Source organism: Ptychodera flava, chromosome 2, assembly GCF_041260155.1.
Source record: "Ptychodera flava strain L36383 chromosome 2, AS_Pfla_20210202, whole genome shotgun sequence".
NCBI lineage: Eukaryota > Metazoa > Hemichordata > Enteropneusta > Ptychoderidae > Ptychodera > Ptychodera flava.
Genome location: NC_091929.1, coordinates 537,811 through 559,689, shown reverse-complemented (window position 1 = coordinate 559,689; position 21,879 = coordinate 537,811). Strand labels below are relative to the sequence as shown.

At 36.7% G+C, this 21,879-nt stretch overlaps 1 protein-coding gene across 1 annotated transcript in view; it reads left to right on the top strand.

The window, feature by feature from the left end:
- The window catches only part of LOC139151121 (TBC1 domain family member 15-like), a 202,030-nt gene that overhangs the window by 89,245 nt on the left and 90,906 nt on the right, over positions 1–21,879 (top strand). The window contains exons 6-7 of the mRNA XM_070723677.1: positions 7,713–7,901; positions 15,198–15,326. Of these exons, the coding sequence (XP_070579778.1) occupies positions 7,713–7,901; positions 15,198–15,326 (318 nt within the window). The remainder of the gene's footprint in view (positions 1–7,712; positions 7,902–15,197; positions 15,327–21,879) is intronic.

Below are 21,879 nucleotides of genomic sequence, written 5' to 3'. Positions count from 1 at the left end.
CAAACCCTAATACTTCAGATGTATTGTTGTCATCACACACCCTAATACATTCAGATGTATTTTTGTCATGACACACCCTGATACAAAAGAACTTGTCATCACACACCCTAATACATCAGATGTATTGTTGTCATGACTTACCCCGATACAACTGTCATGTTCTCATAACACACCCTAATACAGCAGATGTATTGTTATTATCACACACCCTAACACATCAGATGTACTGTTGTCATCACACACCCTAATACAACTGTAATGTTGTCATAACACACCCTGATTCAACTGTACTGTTGTCATCACAAACCCTATTACATCAGATGTACTGTTGTCATCACACACTCTGATACATCAGATGTATTGTTGTCATCACATACCCTGATACAACTGTACTGTTGTCATCACACACCCTAATACATCAGATGTACTGTTGTCATCACCCACTTTAATACATTGAGATGTACTGTTGTCATCACACTCCCCAGTACATTCAGATATACTGTTGTCATCACACACCCTGGTACAACTGTAATGTTTTCATCACACACCCAAATACATCAGATGTACTGTTGTCATCACACACCCTAATACATCAGATGTACTGTTGTCATCACATACCCTGATACAACTGTACTGTTGTCATCACACACCCTAATACATTGAGATGTACTGTTGTCTTCACAACACCCTGATACTGTTGTCATCACACACCCTAATACATCAGATGTACTGTTGTCATCACATACCCTGATACAACTGTACTGTTGTCATCACACACCCTAATACATCAGATGTACTGTTGTCATCACACACCCTAATACATCAGATGTTTTGTTGTCATCACACACTGTAATACAGCAGATGTACTGTTGTCATCACACACCCTAATACATCAGATGTATTGTTGTCATCACACACTGTAATACATCAGATGTACTGTTGTCATCACACACCCTAATACATTGAGATGTACTGTTGTCATCACAAACCCTAATACATCAAATGTATTGTTGTCATCACACACCCTAATACATCAGATGTACTGTTGTCATCACACACTGTAATAAAGCAGATGTACTGTTATCATCACATACCCGATTAGTGGAAAATTTCATGTTTGTACATATCTTGTTTTGTACAAATTGTTGTGTCTACATGTTTTTCTGTTCAGAAACTACACCATATACTGCTTTACCAAGAAGTGTGAAGATGCTTTATTATTGTAGAATCTCCCATTGTTCTAATAAATGTTGCACATCAAAAAGGCAAAAGTCTCTGACTTTTATTTTATATTTTTCTGAGGTACAGTATAAAGTAGACTTTCAGTTCATAGTAAGATATCTGAATTCTGTATTTTTTCCCGTTTGATGCAAGGATTATAAATATTGAACATTAGTATTATTTTTAGCTCACATTTGGTTATACCAATGTGAGTTTATCGTATAAGCTGAAGTCGATGGCATCTGTATGTATGTATTTATGTATGTATGTATGTATGTATGTATAGCTTAAAAACTATCTACTGTTGATTGACCAATCAGAGTGCTCAATTCAGAGTGTTTTATTTACTCCTAAAGCCTTGGTCACCAAATTCCAGAAACCAATGACAGCGCTGTAGTAAAGTACTGTCCAATCAAAAGTGAACATGTCATATTCTGCAACACAAAATCTGCAGTGGTACAAACATAAACTATGTGCCCTAGGGCATTTATAGGATGTTCCATTACATTGGAAGGCTATTTCACAAATAAAAGTTTTAATCCGTATCCTAAACATGTTACATTGACAAAGGGGACGGTTGACGTAAACACATTGAAAACGAAAATATATCAGTTAGGGGCGATAGTTTTTAAGTCAGATAAAACCCTCGTACTCGGGCTCTTCTGGTATATAAAGTCCAACCCTACTACAAAATGTCTCAGCCTGCGGCCTCGACATTTTATCGTTGGGTTGGACTTTATATACCAGAAGAGCCCTTGTACTCGGGCTTTATCCTATACATGTATGTATGTACGTATGTACGTACGTACAGTATGTCCGTCAACATCAAAAACATGCAAACCGCTGCACATGTCAGCTTGGTATTTGGTGGATGCATCCTGGGCTATAGATGGGATTTTGTTCAAATGAAGTCTGCATAGCCAAAATTATGCAAATGAGCTTACAAAATATGGAAATGGTCAAGAATTAACATCTCGAGAACCGCTGTTTTGATTGCTTTGAAAATTTGTGTGCAAGTACCTTAGGTAAACCTTATACACATTACGGGATGGTACCTGAAACCCGAGTTGCTACTTTCAATGCAAGTAATCTAGTTTCTTCTTAAATTTAGGCTCTAAACTAAGTTTTAGAAATATGGTGAAACAAAATATCGTTCTTCGTTCATTTTCATTCAAGTTTCCTATTTTTGGACACTTCACTTCAGTAACGCGCATTGATCATATATTATGCAAATGTGATCAGAACAGCATGGAACGTTCTTTCCACATGTCCAGCTTTTTCATGCACATGCAAACAACGTAACGTGTCCTTACTCCAAGAGCTGCGCGTATCCTGTGACATCTCCGATAAAAAGAACAAAATCAATGAATTGCTAGCCAGAAACCGTTTGTAACAGTATGGCCACTCTTACATATAAGAAAGGAGAAATGGTAGAGGCAGTTGACGAGGCCGGCCAGTGGATGGTAGCACAAGTAATTGACTGTGACACAGAGCCAGAAGACAATGGAAAAAATTTAGTGACTTTTCCAGGGTGGAGTAGAAAATTCAATATGACTGTTTCTCCCAAAGTCAAAAGACAAAATCCTACTCTTACGCAGAAAATCAAAGTTTTCAAGCTTAGACTTTCCCTTCCGCTTAACCACGGCCCCTCCACAAAACGCGATGTCGATCGACTTGAATATTGACACTATGATCGACAATGGATGGATTGTCGTGGCATTTCAAAAGTATGGAAAATGAGACTCAGTAACTTTTGGTCACTTTACATTTTGATCAAAAACCTACCAAACCCATCAGACAAGGCCCTACTCTTACGCAGAAAACCAGAGCTCTCAAGCGTCGACTTTCTCTTTCGCGTTTGAGAGAAACAAACGTCGGCTTTATTTGGAAATGGTCGGCTATTCGTGGGCGTAACGTCAGTCCAATGGTAAGCTACACCTGATGTGAACGTCGGAATAATTCAGGCTGTAGTCGGGAAAGCAAGGTTAACCTCGAGAGTGATTCCCAGTACAGTACACGTTTGCAGATCGCGGTACTACAGGCTGATACTAGATAGCAACAAGTTCACCGCGTAAATTGCTAGACTACATATAGCCACATCGGCACTTCTAAAATCTTATCTCTGGCTTGCAAGACAACAAAAATATCAAAATATTATTATCAAAACCAGAATTTCGGGGCCAGAGAGCGAAACGTTGCTGAAAAGTAGCCGGCCAAAATACGGAGGTAGCCGGTCAATTTGGCCGGCATCTGGCTAAAAATGAACACGCTGGAAACAGAGAGGCTTGTTGCAATGGACAAGTAGCCTTTGGCTTTTTGACCAGAAAAATAAGTGAGTGTTCATTGATAATTCAAAGACTGGATCCGTTGATGCCAAAGTTTGCACCTTTCCGCAATGCCACTCATTGAGTCTGAACTGAAATTGAAAGAGTACGTTTTAGTAAAAGTCCTGTTTTGTTGTGCTGATTTTCGCTACCGTACTTTCTTTTATAGGGTTATAAACATTCATACAAAGCAAAAAATCTTCAGTTTGTCTCCTTTCGATCGTACAGAGATATTGTGTGACAGGAAAACTTTAGTTCAAAGGGCAATGATCTTTGTGAACGTACCCTCAACCAGCTAAAATAGCTTTGCGTATGCAAAATCAGCGTACGTTAGTTAACTGCTGGTATTGTTTAAACAGCATTTTATTGAAAGGGATTCTATAGTACCATTGTTTTTGTAAACTCTTCATGCAATTTTATGAACTAAATGATGACCTCAAAGTAACAGCAAGTGCTGGACGGCACTTTTAACGTTGGTCGGAAATCCTGAGTGCTGGACAGAGCCGTCATCAAGTCAGGCGCCGACCGGCGTGGGCCATGCTAAAAGTAATTCAGGCAGTGCTTATGTTTTGTTTACACTAAAAGATAATCTGTTCGCATATGTTGACATAGAGATTAATCCTATGATAACCAACTCGGGTTAGTCGGGTACTTCGAAGTTGATGGAGCGTTCCCCTAATGAGTTTTATGAATATTGTGAAGATATCCTTAATTTTGTATTTTTACTGAATTTTTTGGTGATTTTTCTCATTTTCAGTAAAAGCTCTTCTTCTCTGAAACCGCCAGCCCAATCGCTCTCAAATTTGGGTTGGATCTTTGCGAGGGTGTTACTCTTCTAATTTGTTGAAATTATGACAAAATTGGGAAAATTACTATTTTGGAGCAATTTTGTCATTTTTGGTCAAAAAATCTTAAACAGTATTTTCTTTTTAAATCCCTGGACAGACAGCTTTTATATTTGGTACACAGACGTACAGAGATGACAATAGTTAGATATGTGGAAATTGTCCTGAAATATACAGTTTTTTATTTTTAAGACAATATTGTCACTTTTGGTCAAGAAAACTTGATCTCAAAATTACTTGTTTGATAGCTTTGTAATTTGGTATCAAGTCCCGAAAGATGTTATTAGATACCTTTTCTGTTCAAAGTGTTGAGAAACCCCCAAATTTGTATATTTTAGGTAATTTTCTCAGTTTGTGACCTTAAATGACCAACACAAACCCAGGATATATTGTGAGACAGTTTTGAAGGCTGTGAACATAATTTTGTCATATTTGGTATCAATTTGTAGGAAAATTTGATCCAAAAAACAAAGCTAAGGTGAATTTTTTCATTGCAGACCAAATTTTGCAACTTTTCTATGTAAGATATACAAGAACTGATGAGAAATTTGGATCCAGGATAATTCCAGATGTTGTAATCACCGCCTACAGTGGAAGGCATTTCACCATCTGTAACTAACTTAAGTGCTGTTTACATTAGAATGATAACACTCATGACATTAGCTAAAATATCCCCAAGGTTGTAAATACATTTCCTGTCATCTGGCATTATGTAATACCAAGGGATGGAACATTTGATATTCTGGAGGGGGTAGGGTCTAGAAGATTGATGAGGTAGCATTACTTTTTTACCAGATCCCTTGTACATTTTTTTACTGACTCCCACCTTTTCTTTTTATCAAACCTTCTCTGTCTATTTTTTGTTGTTGACATTTGCTGATGTATTAAGGATCTGCTTGTCCCATTGCTACAGAAGTTGATATGCATGCTCCTAAAGATGACCTCCAGTACCTAAGTTGGAGACCTTCTTTGCTTTTGTCATTCTTGTTTTTCCTGGTTTAAATATTTCTCGAATGGACCAATTCAAACCGAGTGTGAGCACACTGTCCTTGACGGTATTTTTAGTCCCCACGGACACCGTCCGGGGGGACTTATAGGTTTGGTCATGTCCGTGCGTGCGTCCGTGCGTGCGTGCGTGCGTGCGTGCGTCCGTGCGTGCGTGCGTGCGTGCGTGCGTCCGTTCACGCAGATATCTCAGAGATGCAGGGAGTGATTTCATTCAAACTTGGTACAAGGATTACTTCATATGTCATACAGATGCACGTCGATTTGTTTTGTGATGCAATCCAATATGGCCGCCAGGCGGCCATTTTATTACGATTTTTTCATGTACAGAGCCATAACTCAGACATGTTTCAACTGATTTTATTCAAAGTTGGTACAAGGACATTGACCAATGTCATAGATATGCATGTCAATTTGTTTTGTGATAGGAGCCAATATGGCCGCCAGTCGGCCATTTTATTACAATTTTTTCATGTACAGAGCCATAACTCAGACATGTTTCAACCAATTTTATTCAAAGTTGGTACAAGGACATTGACCAATGTCATAGATATGCACGTCGATTTGTTTTGTGATACGATCCAATTGGCTGCCAGGCGGCCATTTTATTACAATTTTTTCATGTACAGAGCCATAACTCAGACATGTTTCAACCGATTTTATTCAAAGTTGGTACAAGGACATTGACCAATGTCATACATATGTATGTCGATTTGTTTTGTGATACGATCCAATATGGCCGCTAGGCAGCCATTTTATTACGATGCTTTCATGTACAGAGCCATAATACTCACACATTATTAAGCTAATTTATTCAAAGTTGGTACAAGGAGATTGACTAATGTCATACATATGCATGTCAATTTGTTATGTGATACGATCCAATATGGCTGCCATTCGGCCATTTTGTTACAATTTTTTCATGTACAGAGCCATAATACTCAGGCATATCTCAACCGATTTTATTCAAAGTTGGTACAAGGACATTAACCTATGTCATACATATGTAGGTCAATTTGTTTCATGATATGATCCAATATGGCTGCATGGCAGCCATTTTATTACAATTTTTTCATGTCCTTAGCCAAAACTTGGGCACGTCTCAACTGATTTTATTCACCAATTTTATGCAAACTTTGTACAAGGACATTGACTTATGTCATGCATATGCACATTGATTTGTTTTGTGATACAATCCAATATGGCCGCCTTGTGGCCATTTTTTCCCAATTTTTTCATGTCTGGAACCATAACTCAGACATGTATCAAGTGAATTTATTCAAAGTTGGTACAAGGACATTGATTTATTTATCTGTATGTATGTGGATTGGTTTCACGAGATGGTCCAATATGGCCACATGGTAGCAATTTTGTTATGGTTGTTTCATGTCGAGAGCCATAACTCTGGCAAGTCTCAACTGATCTTATCCAAAGTTGGTACATGAACATTGATTTATGTCATACATATATACTTGTTGATTTTTTAAACAGTAAGATCAAATATCGCTGCATGGTGGTGATTTTGTTACAGTTTTCTAATGTACAGAGCCGTAACTCAGACATATTTCCACCAGTATCATTCAAAGTTGGTACAAGGACATCGACCTATTTCATACATATGCTCGTCAATTTGTTTCACGTCATGTAGCAGTAACATGTCAATTATTGAAGTTTCGTAAGTAGGCTAATATGTCAAGAAATACTACATCAAATTCATGAAACTTTGTGCAGATGTTAAGCTCACATTGCTTTAACATTGAAAAAGACATTTATCAGTGTCATTTTAATTAATTTGTAATTGCATAAGTAATGGACTTACCTAATTAGAGTGATATAGCCACAATTAATACAACGTCAAATTTGATGAAACTTGATACAGATGTTGATCTCATAGTTTTGTAAATACTGCATCAAACTTTATGAAATATGGTACCAGTGATAATCTGTTAAGTGTTAGGATTGTATGCAAAAATGTTTTGCAACATCCTGTTGATTAATTCCTAGTTGACTCATTTTATGAACTTTAGGATGGTGCCTACATTGGTTTTATGTTTTCATCACCATGGATCTCATTCTTGGCCATTGAGTGCCATCTCTATCAAAGTATTTTTATCACAAACCTAGTTAATGAAAAGGACTCTATCCTCTCTGAGGACTTGTAATTAAAGCCCCCATTAACAAGTTGGGACTGTGTCATCAACAATGACTTGTTCAGTAAGTGATCTGATTTCTTATTCTTTCTTATTCTTATTCGACTGATGCCGTATGTTGTGAGTTCGAACCTGATTGAAAACTAGCCGTGTTTTCTTTGTTTCAGAAATTCTTCAAAGATCCGTACAGTGCCACTATGGGTGGATTTTCCAAAGTGACAAACTTTCTGAAGGATTCACTCAGTGCACAGACAACACAAAACAGACCAATAGATGAGGCGGCTGAGTTAATGCCAGATCTTCCAAGGGTAGAAATCAACCCTAGAATGGAACCAGGTTATGAACTTATAACGCAGGTACAGCTTTATGTAAGAGATGCTAGGAAGTTGTTATGATGCCACAGAAATATATCAGTAGTAATAAGTACTATGGTGCCATAGATATATATCAGTTGCAGTGGTAGTGCTATGATGCCATAGAAATATAAGTTGTAGTACCATGATGCCATTATATCAGTTGTAGGAATAGTGCTATTATGCCGTAGAAATGTGAGTTGTAGTAGTAGTGCTATGATGCCATAGAAATGTGAGTTGTAGTAGTGGTGCTGTGATACCATGGAATATCAGTTGTAGTTGTGCTATGATGCTGTAGAAATGTCAGTTGTAGTAGTGCTATGATACCATAGAAATATCAGTTAATGTAGTGCTATGACACTGTAGAAATATTATTAGTCCCCATGGACACTGTCCGGGGGGACTTATAGGTTTGGTCATGTCCGTGCGTGCGTGCGTGCGTCCATCAGTTCACGCAGATATCAGCAATTTTGTTGAAACTTGGTACAAGGATTATTCCATATGGCAACATATGCACGTCGATTTGTTTTACGATCCGATCCGATCCAAAGTGACAAACTTTCTGAAGGATTCACTCAGTGCACAGACAACACAAAACAGACCAATAGATGAGGCGGCTGAGTTAATGCCAGATCTTCCAAGGGTAGAAATCAACCCTAGAATGGAACCAGGTTATGAACTTATAACGCAGGTACAGCTTTATGTAAGAGATGCTAGGAAGTTGTTATGATGCCACAGAAATATATTAGTAGTAATAAGTACTATGGTGCCATAGATATATATCAGTTGCAGTGGTAGTGCCATGATGCCATAGAAATATAAGTTGTAGTACCATGATGCCATTATATCAGTTGTAGGAATAGTGCTATTATGCCGTAGAAATGTGAGTTGTAGTAGTGGTGGTGTGATGCCATAGAAAGACCAGTTGTAGTAGTGCTATGATGTCATAGAAATGTGAGTTGTAGTAGTGGTGGTGTGATGCCATAGAAAGACCAGTTGTAGTAGTGCTATGATGTCATAGAAATGTGAGTTGAAATAGTAGTGCTATGATGCCATAGAAAAACCAGTTTTAGTAGTAGTGCTATGATGTCGTAAAAATGTGCGTTGTAGTAGTAGTGCTATGATGCTGTAGAAATATAAGTTGTAGTAGTGCTATGATGTTGTAAAAATGTGAGTTGTAGTAGTGGTGCTGTGATACCATGGAAATATCAGTTGTAGTAGTGCTATGATGTTGTAAAAATGTGAGTTGTAGTAGTGGTGCTGTGATACCATGGAAATATCAGTTTTAGTAGTAGTGCTATGATGCTGTAGAAATGTCAGTTGTAGTAGTGCTATGATACCATAGAAATATCAGTTAATGTAGTGCTATGACGCTGTAGAAATATTATTAGTCCCCACGGACACCATCCGGGGGGACTTATAGGTTTGGTCATGTCCGTGCGTGCGTGCGTCGGTCCGTCCGTTCTCGCAGATATCAGCAATTTTGTTGAAACTTGGTACAAGGATTATTACCTATGCCATACATATGCACGTTGATTTGTTTTACGATCCGATCCAATTTGGCTGTCTGGCGGCCATTTTGTTTCCTGTATGTGATGTCGGTGTGTACGTTCATGCAAATTTCTCAGTGATGCTAGGAGCGATTCCATTCAAATTTGGTACATTGATTACTCTATATGTTATACATATGCACATTGATTTTTGGTTTGATCCTGTGTAAAATAGCTGCCTGGCAGCCATTTTGTTTCCAATATTTGACGAGTGTGCGTTCATTCACGTAAATTTCTCAGCGATGCTAGGTGCGATTGCATTGGAAGTTGGTACACATATTAATCCCTATCACATATATATGCATGCCAATTTTTGTAATGATTCGATCAAAAATGGCGATGAAATTAATATTAATGCTGTGTCCATTCATAGGGGCTCATGAATGCAGATATCTGAGATATGCCTGTGCCAATTCTTTTTTGTCCATACTGTACTCGTCCGAGTGTAAGCCCCTGCTCGTGTATAAGCCCCCCTACTGATTTCAGAGGATTTTAGAAAATGCATTACATCCGTGTATAAGCCCCTACCCTAGTGTAACTCAAATACAGAAAGGTTAGGAGAGTATATTTGGTCATTTAACTTGGCAAAATTACTTTTAGATTATAAAGAAACCATTAAAAGATGTTAAAACAATGGGAAACTGGAGTTCCCTTGACAGCATCGTAAGGAAAATGACACGTTTTCCCAGTACTATCTTGATTCTTTGACCCTGCTCACCCCCTTCGCCTAAATAGAATAGTCTCACTCACGTCGGCCATTGTTCATTTTCTTTCACAGCCACGATGTTTTCATGCTTGAAACATGCAGTTTCTTTTGTTTGAAGCAATTATCCTTTCATTTGTGAAGACTTTTCCTGGTGACTATTAAAATTTTCACTGCTATGTTGTTGTTTTCAAAAGATGTAGACAGTTTGATACTGGAATATTGAGTTGCCTTTCCGTGTAGGAATGCATGCCTGTTCACATTACTGTTGATCAGCAGCATACATGACGTCTTTGTTTCAAGTTTGGGGGGTTTTTTTGACGCTGAATTTCACCAAAATGTCACTTCTGTATTCAGAGATTGTACAATCAGTTTCTTTGGATGTGTAATTCGATTTTGAAAGCGTCGAGTGGTGTTGAAAAAAATCGTGCATAAAATTAGCATAAATTATGCGTCCATGCCAGATAACATGGGGTTGCTCGAGTATAAACCCCTCCCCTAGTTTTACAGCTGTTTAGTGTTGCCGAACCGGGGGCTTATACTCGGACGATTACGGTAGATTTGGTCATGTCCGTGCGTCCGTCCGTCTGTTCACACAGATATCTCAGAGATGCCTGGAGTGATTTCGTTCAAACTTGGTACAAGGATTACTTCATATGTCATACATATGCACGTCAATTTGTTTTGTGATACAATCCAATATGGCCACCGTGCGGCCATTTTATTATGATTTTTAGCTCACATTTGGAATAGCAATGTGAGGTTATCGTATAAGCTAATCAGTTCATTTGCATCCCATTTGCAGGTCTGTATGTACATATGTATGTACGTACGGTATGTATGTATATACATGTATGTATGTATGTATGTCCGTCCACGTCAAAAACTCCTAAACCGCAGCACCTACTGTCTTAGTATTTGGTGTACAGGTGCACCTAGGGATGGAGATGTGAATTTGTTCAAATGAACTTGTCAGTGTCAAAAATATGCAAATGAGGGAAAAAAGGAAAAACCCTGCAAATTGCTAAAACTCTGTAACCGTTGGTCAGATTGGATTGAAACTTGGCATGCAGGTTCCTGTAGGTATTCTAAATTAGGTGTGTACAAATTTGGATAAAATTTGCATGTTTCTATTTTTGGGGTAATTTTTTTCAGTGTTTAGTCAAAAAATCTTTTTCTCTAAAAGTACTTGTCCGATTGCTTTGAAAGTTGGTATACATGTTCCTCAAGATGACCTCAGTCAAGTTTATACAAATTGAATTGAAATTTTCATATTTGTAATTTTGGGGCAATTTTCCGAATTTTTAGTCAAAAATTTTTATCCAAAAGCTACTAATCTGATAGCTTTGATATTTGGTATACAGATGCCCAGGGATGACAATAGTTGGATTTACAGAAATTGTCCAGAAATATACAAATTTATATTTTTAAGACAATTTTGTCATTTTTGGTCAAGAAAACATATTTTTAAAACAATTTTGTCATTTTTAGTCAAGAAAACTTGTTCTCAAAAACTACTTGTCTGATAGCTTTGTAATTTGGTATAAAAGTCCTGAAGGATGTTATCTTCTGCTCAAAGTGTTGGGAAACCCCAAATTTGTATAATTTAGGTAATTTTTCTCAGTCTGTGACCTTAAATGACCTATACCAACCCAGGATATGTTGTGAGACCGTGGTTAAAGCTGTGAACATAATTTTGTCATATTTGGTATCAATTTGTAATGAAATTTGATCCAGAAAACAAAGCTGAGTTTAATTTTTTCATTTCAGACCAATGTTTACAACTTTTCCATGTAAGACACACAAGAACTGATAAGAAATTTTGATCCAGGATAATTCCAGATGTCATAATCACCCCCCACAGTGGAAGGCATTTCACCATCTGCAACTAACTTAAGTGCTGTTTACATTCCAATGACAGCACTGATAACATTTAAAAAATCCCCAAGGTTGTGAATAACTCACCTACTGTACATTTCCCCACTCTCTCACCTTTTCTTTTTGTCAAGCCTTCTCTGGCTGATTTTTTATTGGCATTTGCTAATGTATGTAGGATCTGCTTGTCCCATGGATGTAGAATGTTTCTAAAGTTTACCTCCAGTACGTATGTTGCAGACCTTATTTGCTTTTGTCATTCTTGTTTTTCTGGTTGTACTGTGTAGAAATCATTGTCATAACATCAATGTAGAATTTTGCTGCACTGAACAGATAGAAACAACATTCATCATTGATCTTTGGTACCAATACTAGTATGTACCAATTCTGATCAAATGTGAGCAACACCGTATCATTGGCCGTATTTTTTCATGTACTGAGCCATAACTCAGGGACATCTCAACCGATTTTATTCAAAGTTGGTACAAGGACATTGATCTATATCATACATATGCACATCAATTTGTTTCACGATATTATCAAATATGGCCTTATAGCGGCCATTTTGTTACAATATTTGGTTTTGTATATAAATACCAAAAAGAGCTTATATGATGAGTCTGAGTGGCGTCTGTATGTCTTCATTTGTGGGTATGTGCGGATGTATGTCCGTCACACACAGAGGCTCCAATACCGCCAAAGCTACCATCTCACTATTTGGTGTACAGGTAGATGCAGGGGTTGAGATGTGAATTTGTTCAAATGAACTTGTCAGTGTCAAAAATGTGCATATGAGGTAAGAAAAAGTGAAATCCTGCAAATGTGCAGGAGTGATGGCCAGTGTCTGAAACAGGCTTGAGTCATTTCCTGTCATTGTTTATGAACTGTTACATATTAACAGACCAGATCAAACCATAGACAGTAGAGGGGGGAAAGACTGTCTATGGTCCAACTAAGAGGGACTAACTGTTTCTGCTATGCATGTTGCTAAAGTTGAACTCCAGTACCTAAAGTTTCAGACCTTATTTACTTTTGTCATTCTTTTTTTGCTGGTTTAAATATTTCTTAGTGTTTTTCTGGTTGTACTGTGTAGAAATCATTGTCATAACATCAACGTAGAATTTCCTGCACTGAACAGATAGAAACAATATTTATTGTTGATCTTTGGTACCCATACTGGTATATACCAATTCTGATCAAATTTGAGCGACACCGAATAATTGCGGTATTTTTTCATGTACTGAGCCATAACTCAGGCATGTCTCAACCGATTTTATTCAAAGTTGGTACAAGGACATTGACCTATGTCATGCATATCCACATTGATTTGCTTTGTCATAGGATCCAATATGGTCTCCGTGCGGCCATTTTGTTTTTAGATTTTTTTCATGTACAGAGCCATAACTCAGGCACATCTCAACCGATTTTATTCAAAGTTGGTACAAGGACATTGACCTATATCATACATATGCATGTCAATTTGTTTCACGATATGATCCAATATGGCCGCATGGAGGCCATTTTGTTACAATTTTTTCATATCCTTAGCCATAACTCAGACATGTATCATCGGATTTTATTCAAAGTTGGTACAAGGACATTGACCTATGTCATATAATATGCATGTCAATTGGTTTTACAATCCGATGCCATGTGACTGCCTTGTGGCAAGTTTGTTATGATTTTGTCATTTCCTGAGCCTCAATTTGGATATGTATCAACCGATTTTTTTCAAAGTTGGTACAAAGACATTTACCTATCATGTCATAAATATGCATGTCTATTGGATCCAAAGTCGATTGCAATATAATTGCTGCCTGGTGGCCATTTTGTTACGATATTTCGATGTACAGAGCTATAACTCAGACATATGTCAACCAGTATCATTCAAAATTGGTACAACGACATAGACCTATGTCATACATATGCACATCAATTTGTTTAACGGCATGTAGAAGTATCATGTCAACTAGTGAATTTTCGTAAATAGTATGATATGTCAAGAAATACGACATCAAATTTCATGAAACTTGGTAGAGATGTTAAGCTGACATTGCTTTAACAGTAAAAAAAGACATTTATCAGTGTTAAGTTAATTAATTTTTAATTGCACATGTAATGAACTTTCCTAATTAGAGTGATATATCCACAAATACTGCGGTAACCCTTTTCCTGCCAAGTCCAGATTTGGCCGAGCTGTTCTGTGGCCTCTCCGCTAGGCGACTGATGCCGTGTGTTGTGGGTTTGAACCCGATTGAAAACTAGCCGTATTTCACCATCAGGTCAGATGATTAAAAATAATAAACACAACATATTCTATATGGTGTATTTAACATAACATTGAACATTTGAAGGCTGTTGAAAACACAAATACTGTAAACTTGATTTTGTTTTACTAAAGACACTACAACAGATCAAGCCAAGTGGGTGAAAATACATCATGCTTTGGCTCAATACGGCTTTTTACTGACTTGGCTAATGGGGAAGTGACGCTGTCTGGTAGAAAAGGGTCAAGGTTGATGAAACTTGTTTTCACCACCATGGAACTCATTTTTGGCCATTAAGCCCCATCTGTATTGCAGTATTTTTAATCACAGACCTAATAAATGGAGAGGACTCTTTCCTCTCAGAGGACTTGTAATTAAAGTAAAAGTGGGGACTGTGTCATTGTCAATTACTTGTTTGTAGTAGTAGTGCTTTCATGCCATAGAAATATCAGTTGTAGTAGTAGTGCTATGATGTTGTAGAAATGTGAGTTGTAGTAGTAGTGCTATGATGCCATAGAAATATCAGTTGTAGTAGTAGTGCTATGATGCTGTAGAAATGTCAGTTGTAGTAGTAGTGCTATGATACCGTAGAAATGTGAGTTGTAGTAGTGCTATGATACCATAGAAATATCAGTTGTATTAGTAGTGCTATGATTCCATAGAAATATCAGTTGTAGTAGTAGTGCTATGATGTTGTAGAAATGTGAGTTGTAGTAGTAGTGCTATGATGCCGTAGAAATATCAGTTGTAGTGGTGCTATGATGCCGTAGAAATATTATTTGTAGTAGTAGTGCTATGATTCCATAGAAATATCAGTTGTAGTAGTAGTGCTATGATGCCGTAGAAATGTGAATTGTAGTAGTAGTGCTTTGATGCCATAGAAATACCTTATCTTTGATTGCAGAGTGTTCTCGGTGCAAGACCTGATGTAAAGAGAGCTGATCCACTCATTCCTGAAGAGTGGCAGAAACATTGTGATTCAGATGGAAGAGTTGTAAGGATACATGAACTAATAGAAAAGATATTCCATGGGGTAAGGATAGATTATTATTTTGAATTTTGTTTGTGTGGAATGTGAAAAGTATTCATGATTAATATCAAGTATATGGTGTCCAATCCATGCCAAAGTTACTACTCTTTATTTTACTATAATAGTCCAGTCAAAATATGAAATGACCCACCACAAATTGCAACAGAATTTATTTTTTCACTACTCACCTCAGAAAAACCCAGAGAAAAACATATCAAAAGTCTTCCAAAATCCAAGGAGTGGAAAAGTGCCTAATTTGCATAAATCCAAAATGGCCGCCCCGGTATTATAGGTTCAATGCTTTTGGCCACTTACTGCCCAATATTGGTCCGATTTTGATAATTTTTTTTTATTTCCATGTACCTTGTACATTTTCATTATATTTTAGACATGTTTACAAAAATTCCATTGTTTTTATTCACAAAACAGGAACATAATTGTAAAACAATGGTATTCTCACACACTATGTCTTCTAATCAATACTTGTTTCATGATTTTATAAGGTGCAAATGTCTGTAATGTTAAATAAATAAATAAATAAGTAAATAAGTAAATAAATAAATACACAAGGATTGGAACAATGCCTAATTTGCATAAATCCAAAATGGCCGCCCCCGGTATTATTGAATCAACACTTATGACCACATATTGCGCGATATCAGTCCGATTTGGACAATATTTTTTTTATTTTCTTATACATTGTACATTCTCTTCTAATTTCCAACATTTTAGGGCATTTCCAATTGTAGTTGTTAATAAAACAGGTACACAAGTCTGAATTTCAGGGTAAAACAATGGTACACAAACACACTTCACCTTCCAATCAATACTGGTCTAATTTGCAAGATGCTAACGTATATGGTGTCAATATATAAATAAAATTGAAAGCAATCTCAGTATAACTAATACAGAATATGTATCCATTTTAATTTTGGTTGTTAATTTGCCAATAACCTATTCCCTATTTCACATTAAAAGCCACCGGCTGAACTCACGCATTTTTTTAGAACATTCGGTTTGAAGTCTAGTTATATCTAGTGTGTTGATATTGTGTTACCAGGGTACACTGGTTGTCACCATAGTTATGAAACTCACATGAGGTTCAATACTAGCTGGTAATTGTAAAATTACCAGTTTCCCAAATGCGTTTTATTTTACCCAAATTGTAGATAAACAGCCGCGCCTGAATTTTACAAAGTGTGCCAGCGCGGGAGAGCCAACCAAAGGAGAGGGGGTTTAAAGTCTCCTTGAAAGTGTACAGATCACATTGGAATTAAATAGTATTGGTAGAAAAGGAAAAGCAACTCCACACATCGTTCATATTTGGGTTGTTTGCGTTTTGTGTATGATATTGTGTATAATATAAGTGTATATCATGTTTGGCTGTTTTATGTAAAATGTTGCTTAGCCATGGCGAGACGTACCCGTAATCTACGTGTCTTGTGTTAATCCCCACTGGCGCGGAGAGATTGCTGTGACACTATGATCCTTTGGCGCTACGTTTCGAAAACAGACTTTTTCTTCATCAGCCACTTAAAATTCATTTTTGATTGGTGAGACCAATTGATTGATTGTTAGATTTTTTAATTTGGTAATACGTTGTTCCACTTACGTTTGTTGTTCAAGTAGTGAAGCTAGAATGTCTACAGTTTGATCTCGTTTTGTTTGTGTAGGTTCGTGTGACCCTGAGTTTGAGCTATTGTAGTTTTTGTGAAGTCTGGCGCTTATAAATGTGTCACCTATATTTCTGTTCCTTCTAATAAATATATGCGATTATAGGTTGGTTTTGGAACAGTTTTTTTAGTGTTTTGTCTTTTTCAAGTTCACTCCAGTTTTCTGTCAGGGCTTGTTTGATTTTTGTCGTTTCTATGTACGGGCTATATGTTGGTATTGTTGGTGGCGTTATTTCTTTCTTTTTGTTGTTCAAGCAGTCTTTTTCTGCTTTTATGATCTGTCTCTCTGATAATGCTTTCTATTTCATTTTTTTGTATTGTCGGTCTTGTAATTTTTCACTAAATGGTGTGACTTTTTGTGTAAAATCGATTTCGTTGTTACATGTTCTGATGTATCGTAATGATTCACCTTTGATCAGACCTTTGAATGTTGCTGCCGGATGGCATAAGTTTCTTTGTAAGAATTGAAATGTATCTGTTGGCTTTGTGTGTGTGTTGATGTCGAGAATATTCTCTTTGTTGTATCGACGACCTTTGTAGATAGGTCTAAATATGTGATTTCTTGAGAGGAGCTTTCAAACGAAAAATTGAAAGTAGGATGCATTTTGTTGATGTTTGATATGAATTCATTGAGTTCGTGTTGTGTTCCGATGAAAATCAGAAAAACATCGTCCCTGAACCTCAGCTAGGTCGATATTTGTTGTTTGTGTTTCTGTATTATTCTCGTTTCTGTCTCATGAAATGTAATATCTGCTATTTCTGGAGAAGTCGGGGACCCCATCGAGCATCCCCATATTTAACAGTAGAATTCATCGTTGAATTCGAATGTGTTGTTTTTTTTTAAGATTACTTCTAGAAGAGCTATCATGTGTTTCGTTGGTGGTTGCTTGATTATGTAACTGTTTGATGATCTTTCCTGATTTAATGCTCTGCCGATTGATTCAATTACCTCATCATGTGGTGTATTCGTGTACATGGAAATTACATCCAGTGTTACTAGTGTCGCTTTGGCCGGAACTTTGATTGTCTCAATTTTCTGTAGTCTGTTGTCTTTGATGTATGTTGGTTCTTTCTTGACGATTTGTTTGAGAAAATGGTCAATGAATTCTGATATGTGAAATGTTAGACTGGAGCATCCACTTATGATTGGCCGTACTACGAACATAGCTCCTGGTGGCAGCACTTTGTGTATTTTCGGTAGAAGGTACCAAAGTGGCGTTCTTATTTTTCTATCGACTGGATTCAAATGTTCATATGTGTGATGTCAATGTGTTTTTCATTGTACATTTCTGTTATGAGATTGTGTACCGGTATGTCTTCTATTGTATTTTTTGTGTCATCTGTTGCCAATTTTGTGTAGTATTGTTGATCGTTATCTTATGTAATCATCAGTGTTTAAAATGGCTGTCCCCCGTCCTTTATCAAACGGTTTGATGGTTATCTTCTTGTTTTTTGATAGCGTTTTGAACACAATTTGTTCTGCACGTGTCATGTTGTTTTTTGTGTTTCGAATAGGTGTGTTAACAATAGCCAATTTTGTTGCTTCCAAATAATTTTCTAGTTTTGTGTTCTCGGTTGTATGTGGGATCCATTTCGAGTTCATTTTGACTGGGTGTTGTACGGTCTGTGTCTCATGATATATCAGAGTCTCATTTTCGGAATGTATATTTTATTTCCCCTATAACAGGTGGATTCTGTTAAGACGATTTGTTGTGGGAATGAATTTTAAGCCTTTGCTAAGTACGTTGATTTCAATTGGTGAGTTTGTGTGTCGATAGATTCTTAATGAATCTGAGTTGTTTGATGCAGTGCTCAATTTTGTTCTATTGTGACTTTTCGTTTTTTTTGTCATTCTATGATTCTTGTTTATGTGTTTCCTTTTTTATCTTTGAACTTGGTCATACTAAGACTCAATACAAAGCTGTCTCCGGCCATTCTGTCTCTCTCTAATCCAAACCTATCTCCAAGTGTGTGCCCCAGAAAACTCTGTTTTCGAAACGTAGCGTCAAAGTATCATAGTGTCACAGCAATCTCTCCGCTCCAGTGCGGATAAACACAAGACACGTAGATTACGGGTACGTCTCGCCATGGCTGAGCAACATTTTACACAAAACAGCCAAACATGATATACACTTATATCATACACAATATCACACACAAAACGCAAACAACCCAAATATGAAGTGGAGTTGCTTTTCCTTTACTAGCAAAGACGAACAACAACTGATGAATAATTTTGTCTTCCTTGTATTTATTTCTTTCTTTCTTATTTATTTATTTATTTATTTATTTATTTATCTATCTATTTATCTATCTATTTATCTATTTATTTATTTATTTCACATTACAGACATTTGTATCATATAAAATAAAACAAGTATTGATTACAAGACAGTGTGTGTGAGAATACTATTGTTTTACAGTAAAATTCGGACTCATGTTCCTGTTTTGTAAATAATAACGATGGAATAATTGTAAAAATGTCTAAAATATGAAGGGAATGTACAAGGTATATTGGAAATAAAAAAAATTATTAAAATCGGACCAATATTGGGCAGTAAGTGGCCAAAAGCGTTGAAACTATAATACCGGGGCGGCCATTTTGGATTTATGCAAATTAGGCGGTTTTCCACTCCTCGGATTTTGGAAGACTTTTGATATGTTTTTATTTGGGTTTTTCTGAGATGAATGGTGAAAAAATAAATTCTGTTGCAATTTGTGGTGGGTTACCCCCTTTTTTGGCCTAAAATGACTGGACTATAATTCTGAATTCATGTTTTAGTCCTTTGGACTGTGGGTCCAAAGTACTAATGTGATTGTGCAGCGTATATGCCCTATATAGTGCGCCGTATGCCGTGGACGGAGGTATCTCAGAAACGCTTCAGTAACTTTTCTGAAATTTGGTCTGATGGTCACTCTGGCACATATCTCAAACAGTCTTTTTCCTTTTTTGATTGAATCATTCTAAAGTCACTTTTTTAGCTTTTTTGTGAAAACCAGTATTTTCAATTTTTCCTCAAAACCACCAATTTGATCGTTTTGATGTTTGGCACGGATGTTTGTACAGTTGAAATGCCATCAGAAATGTTCAAAGTTTGGTGATACATGCCTTGTATTATTTTTACCTTCTCGTGTCTATTTATAGACAGAGAAGGTATTAGAGTTGAAAACCAGTATGCTGCTGTCAAGAACTTCCGTCTGTCAAGACTTCCGTCTGTCAAGATCCGTTGACGTCATGCCATTGTGATGGGTCATATCATAAACTGGTGGGGGTGTTTATGGCTCAGGTTGAGGTGTGGGAGAACGATTTTGAGCTGTGACAAAAATCAAAAGGGACTTAGCGGCATAGCCACAGTGTTAAGCCTTTCTCCAAGGTTTCTTAGTTGACTACAATCTATTACGGACTACTGAGCTGACGTTAGGGGTACTCACTTTGTGTTTGCTCACTCTGTGAGCGCTAGTGTTTGGTACTGAGTTGCGTGGATATCCCCTCATGGCCTCACGTGATCTGGGCCTGTGCATAATCTGCAGAGATGATCATATATGCCTCCGAGTCTGAAAACTGTCATTGTGTAAGCCTGTCGGCATTTTCCTTGCATTTTTTCTCATTTAATTTTGCAAATATCGGCGAGTACCTCAATATTTCAAGATAACCCTTTCTTCCCAATCGTTTCCTGGAGTTTCAGAGTCATATGAACGAAAATGAGTGAAAGTTTTAGACAGGAAAATCGGACGTCGGCCATGTTCAATGTTTACAGTACAATCAGAAGTTTACGTGGAGGAATTAACCAACAAACACTGTTCATGATGCCCGCCCTCTAGAGGCAGCACCCTCCTATATGAAGTACCACATTTGATGCTTGTGGAAAGCTTGACCACACAATGGAGCATTTAGAAAATGACAAACTGAATAAGAAGGTATTCAGGAAATGTCAAATACTGAGGAAAAATGCGCAAATATTCAAAATAAACAGGTTAACTGATTGGTCAGCTATAAAAAACAATGAAAATGTTTATGATCAAAAGTTTTTGAGATGCGCACATTTTAACAAATACAGAAATTATTAACATTATAAATATAAGACCAAACTATTTTTTCAGGGATGGGACAGGTTGGAAATGAGGGGTGAGAGACAAAGGCACTCCTATTGCTGCATGTGGATGCAGCCACACCATTTCATTTACAGCATACTTATTCACTGTGTTGTGTTCAAGTTCCATATTGTACTGTCATACAAGGATAACATAAGCAAATCAAATCAAATTAGAAAAGGATCAATGCTGTTGTGTGGATTTTGCTGAACATAGCTGATATTTCGCCCTATATTTGGTATCCAGCAAAGGCATATTTTGATGTAAAGTCAAAATTAACACTACATCGCTGACAATATATTTTACCGTTTCTGCATGAACTTTTCTTTTTTAAATTATAGTATATTAGTACTTCAAACAGATTAACAGTTATCGTGATGTCAACCCATAATTTTACATCACAAGACTGTAATTCTGCCAATTTTTTTTTTTTTTCAGTCATTTTATAAATTTTGCACTGCACAAGATGATTGAACAAATTGCAATGTTTGAATTTGTAAACTCAAAGAATAAAAATCCTTTGGTCACAAATTAAATTATTTTTTGAAAAGAAATTTACTCTTAAACACTTTTAGCATATATTCTTTACACGGTCATGTATTTCAAGGAAAATATGCCTATTAAAAACAGTAATTTCTTCACTTTCAATTTTTTTTCAATACTATGACAATTATCAGCCATGAGGTTATACAAACACAAGACCAGATAAGCGTTTTTCATCATTTCCACAGGACTCTTTGGAAAATCCATTAAAAACAGTTAAAAGTGACTTGAAATGATCACTTGGTATA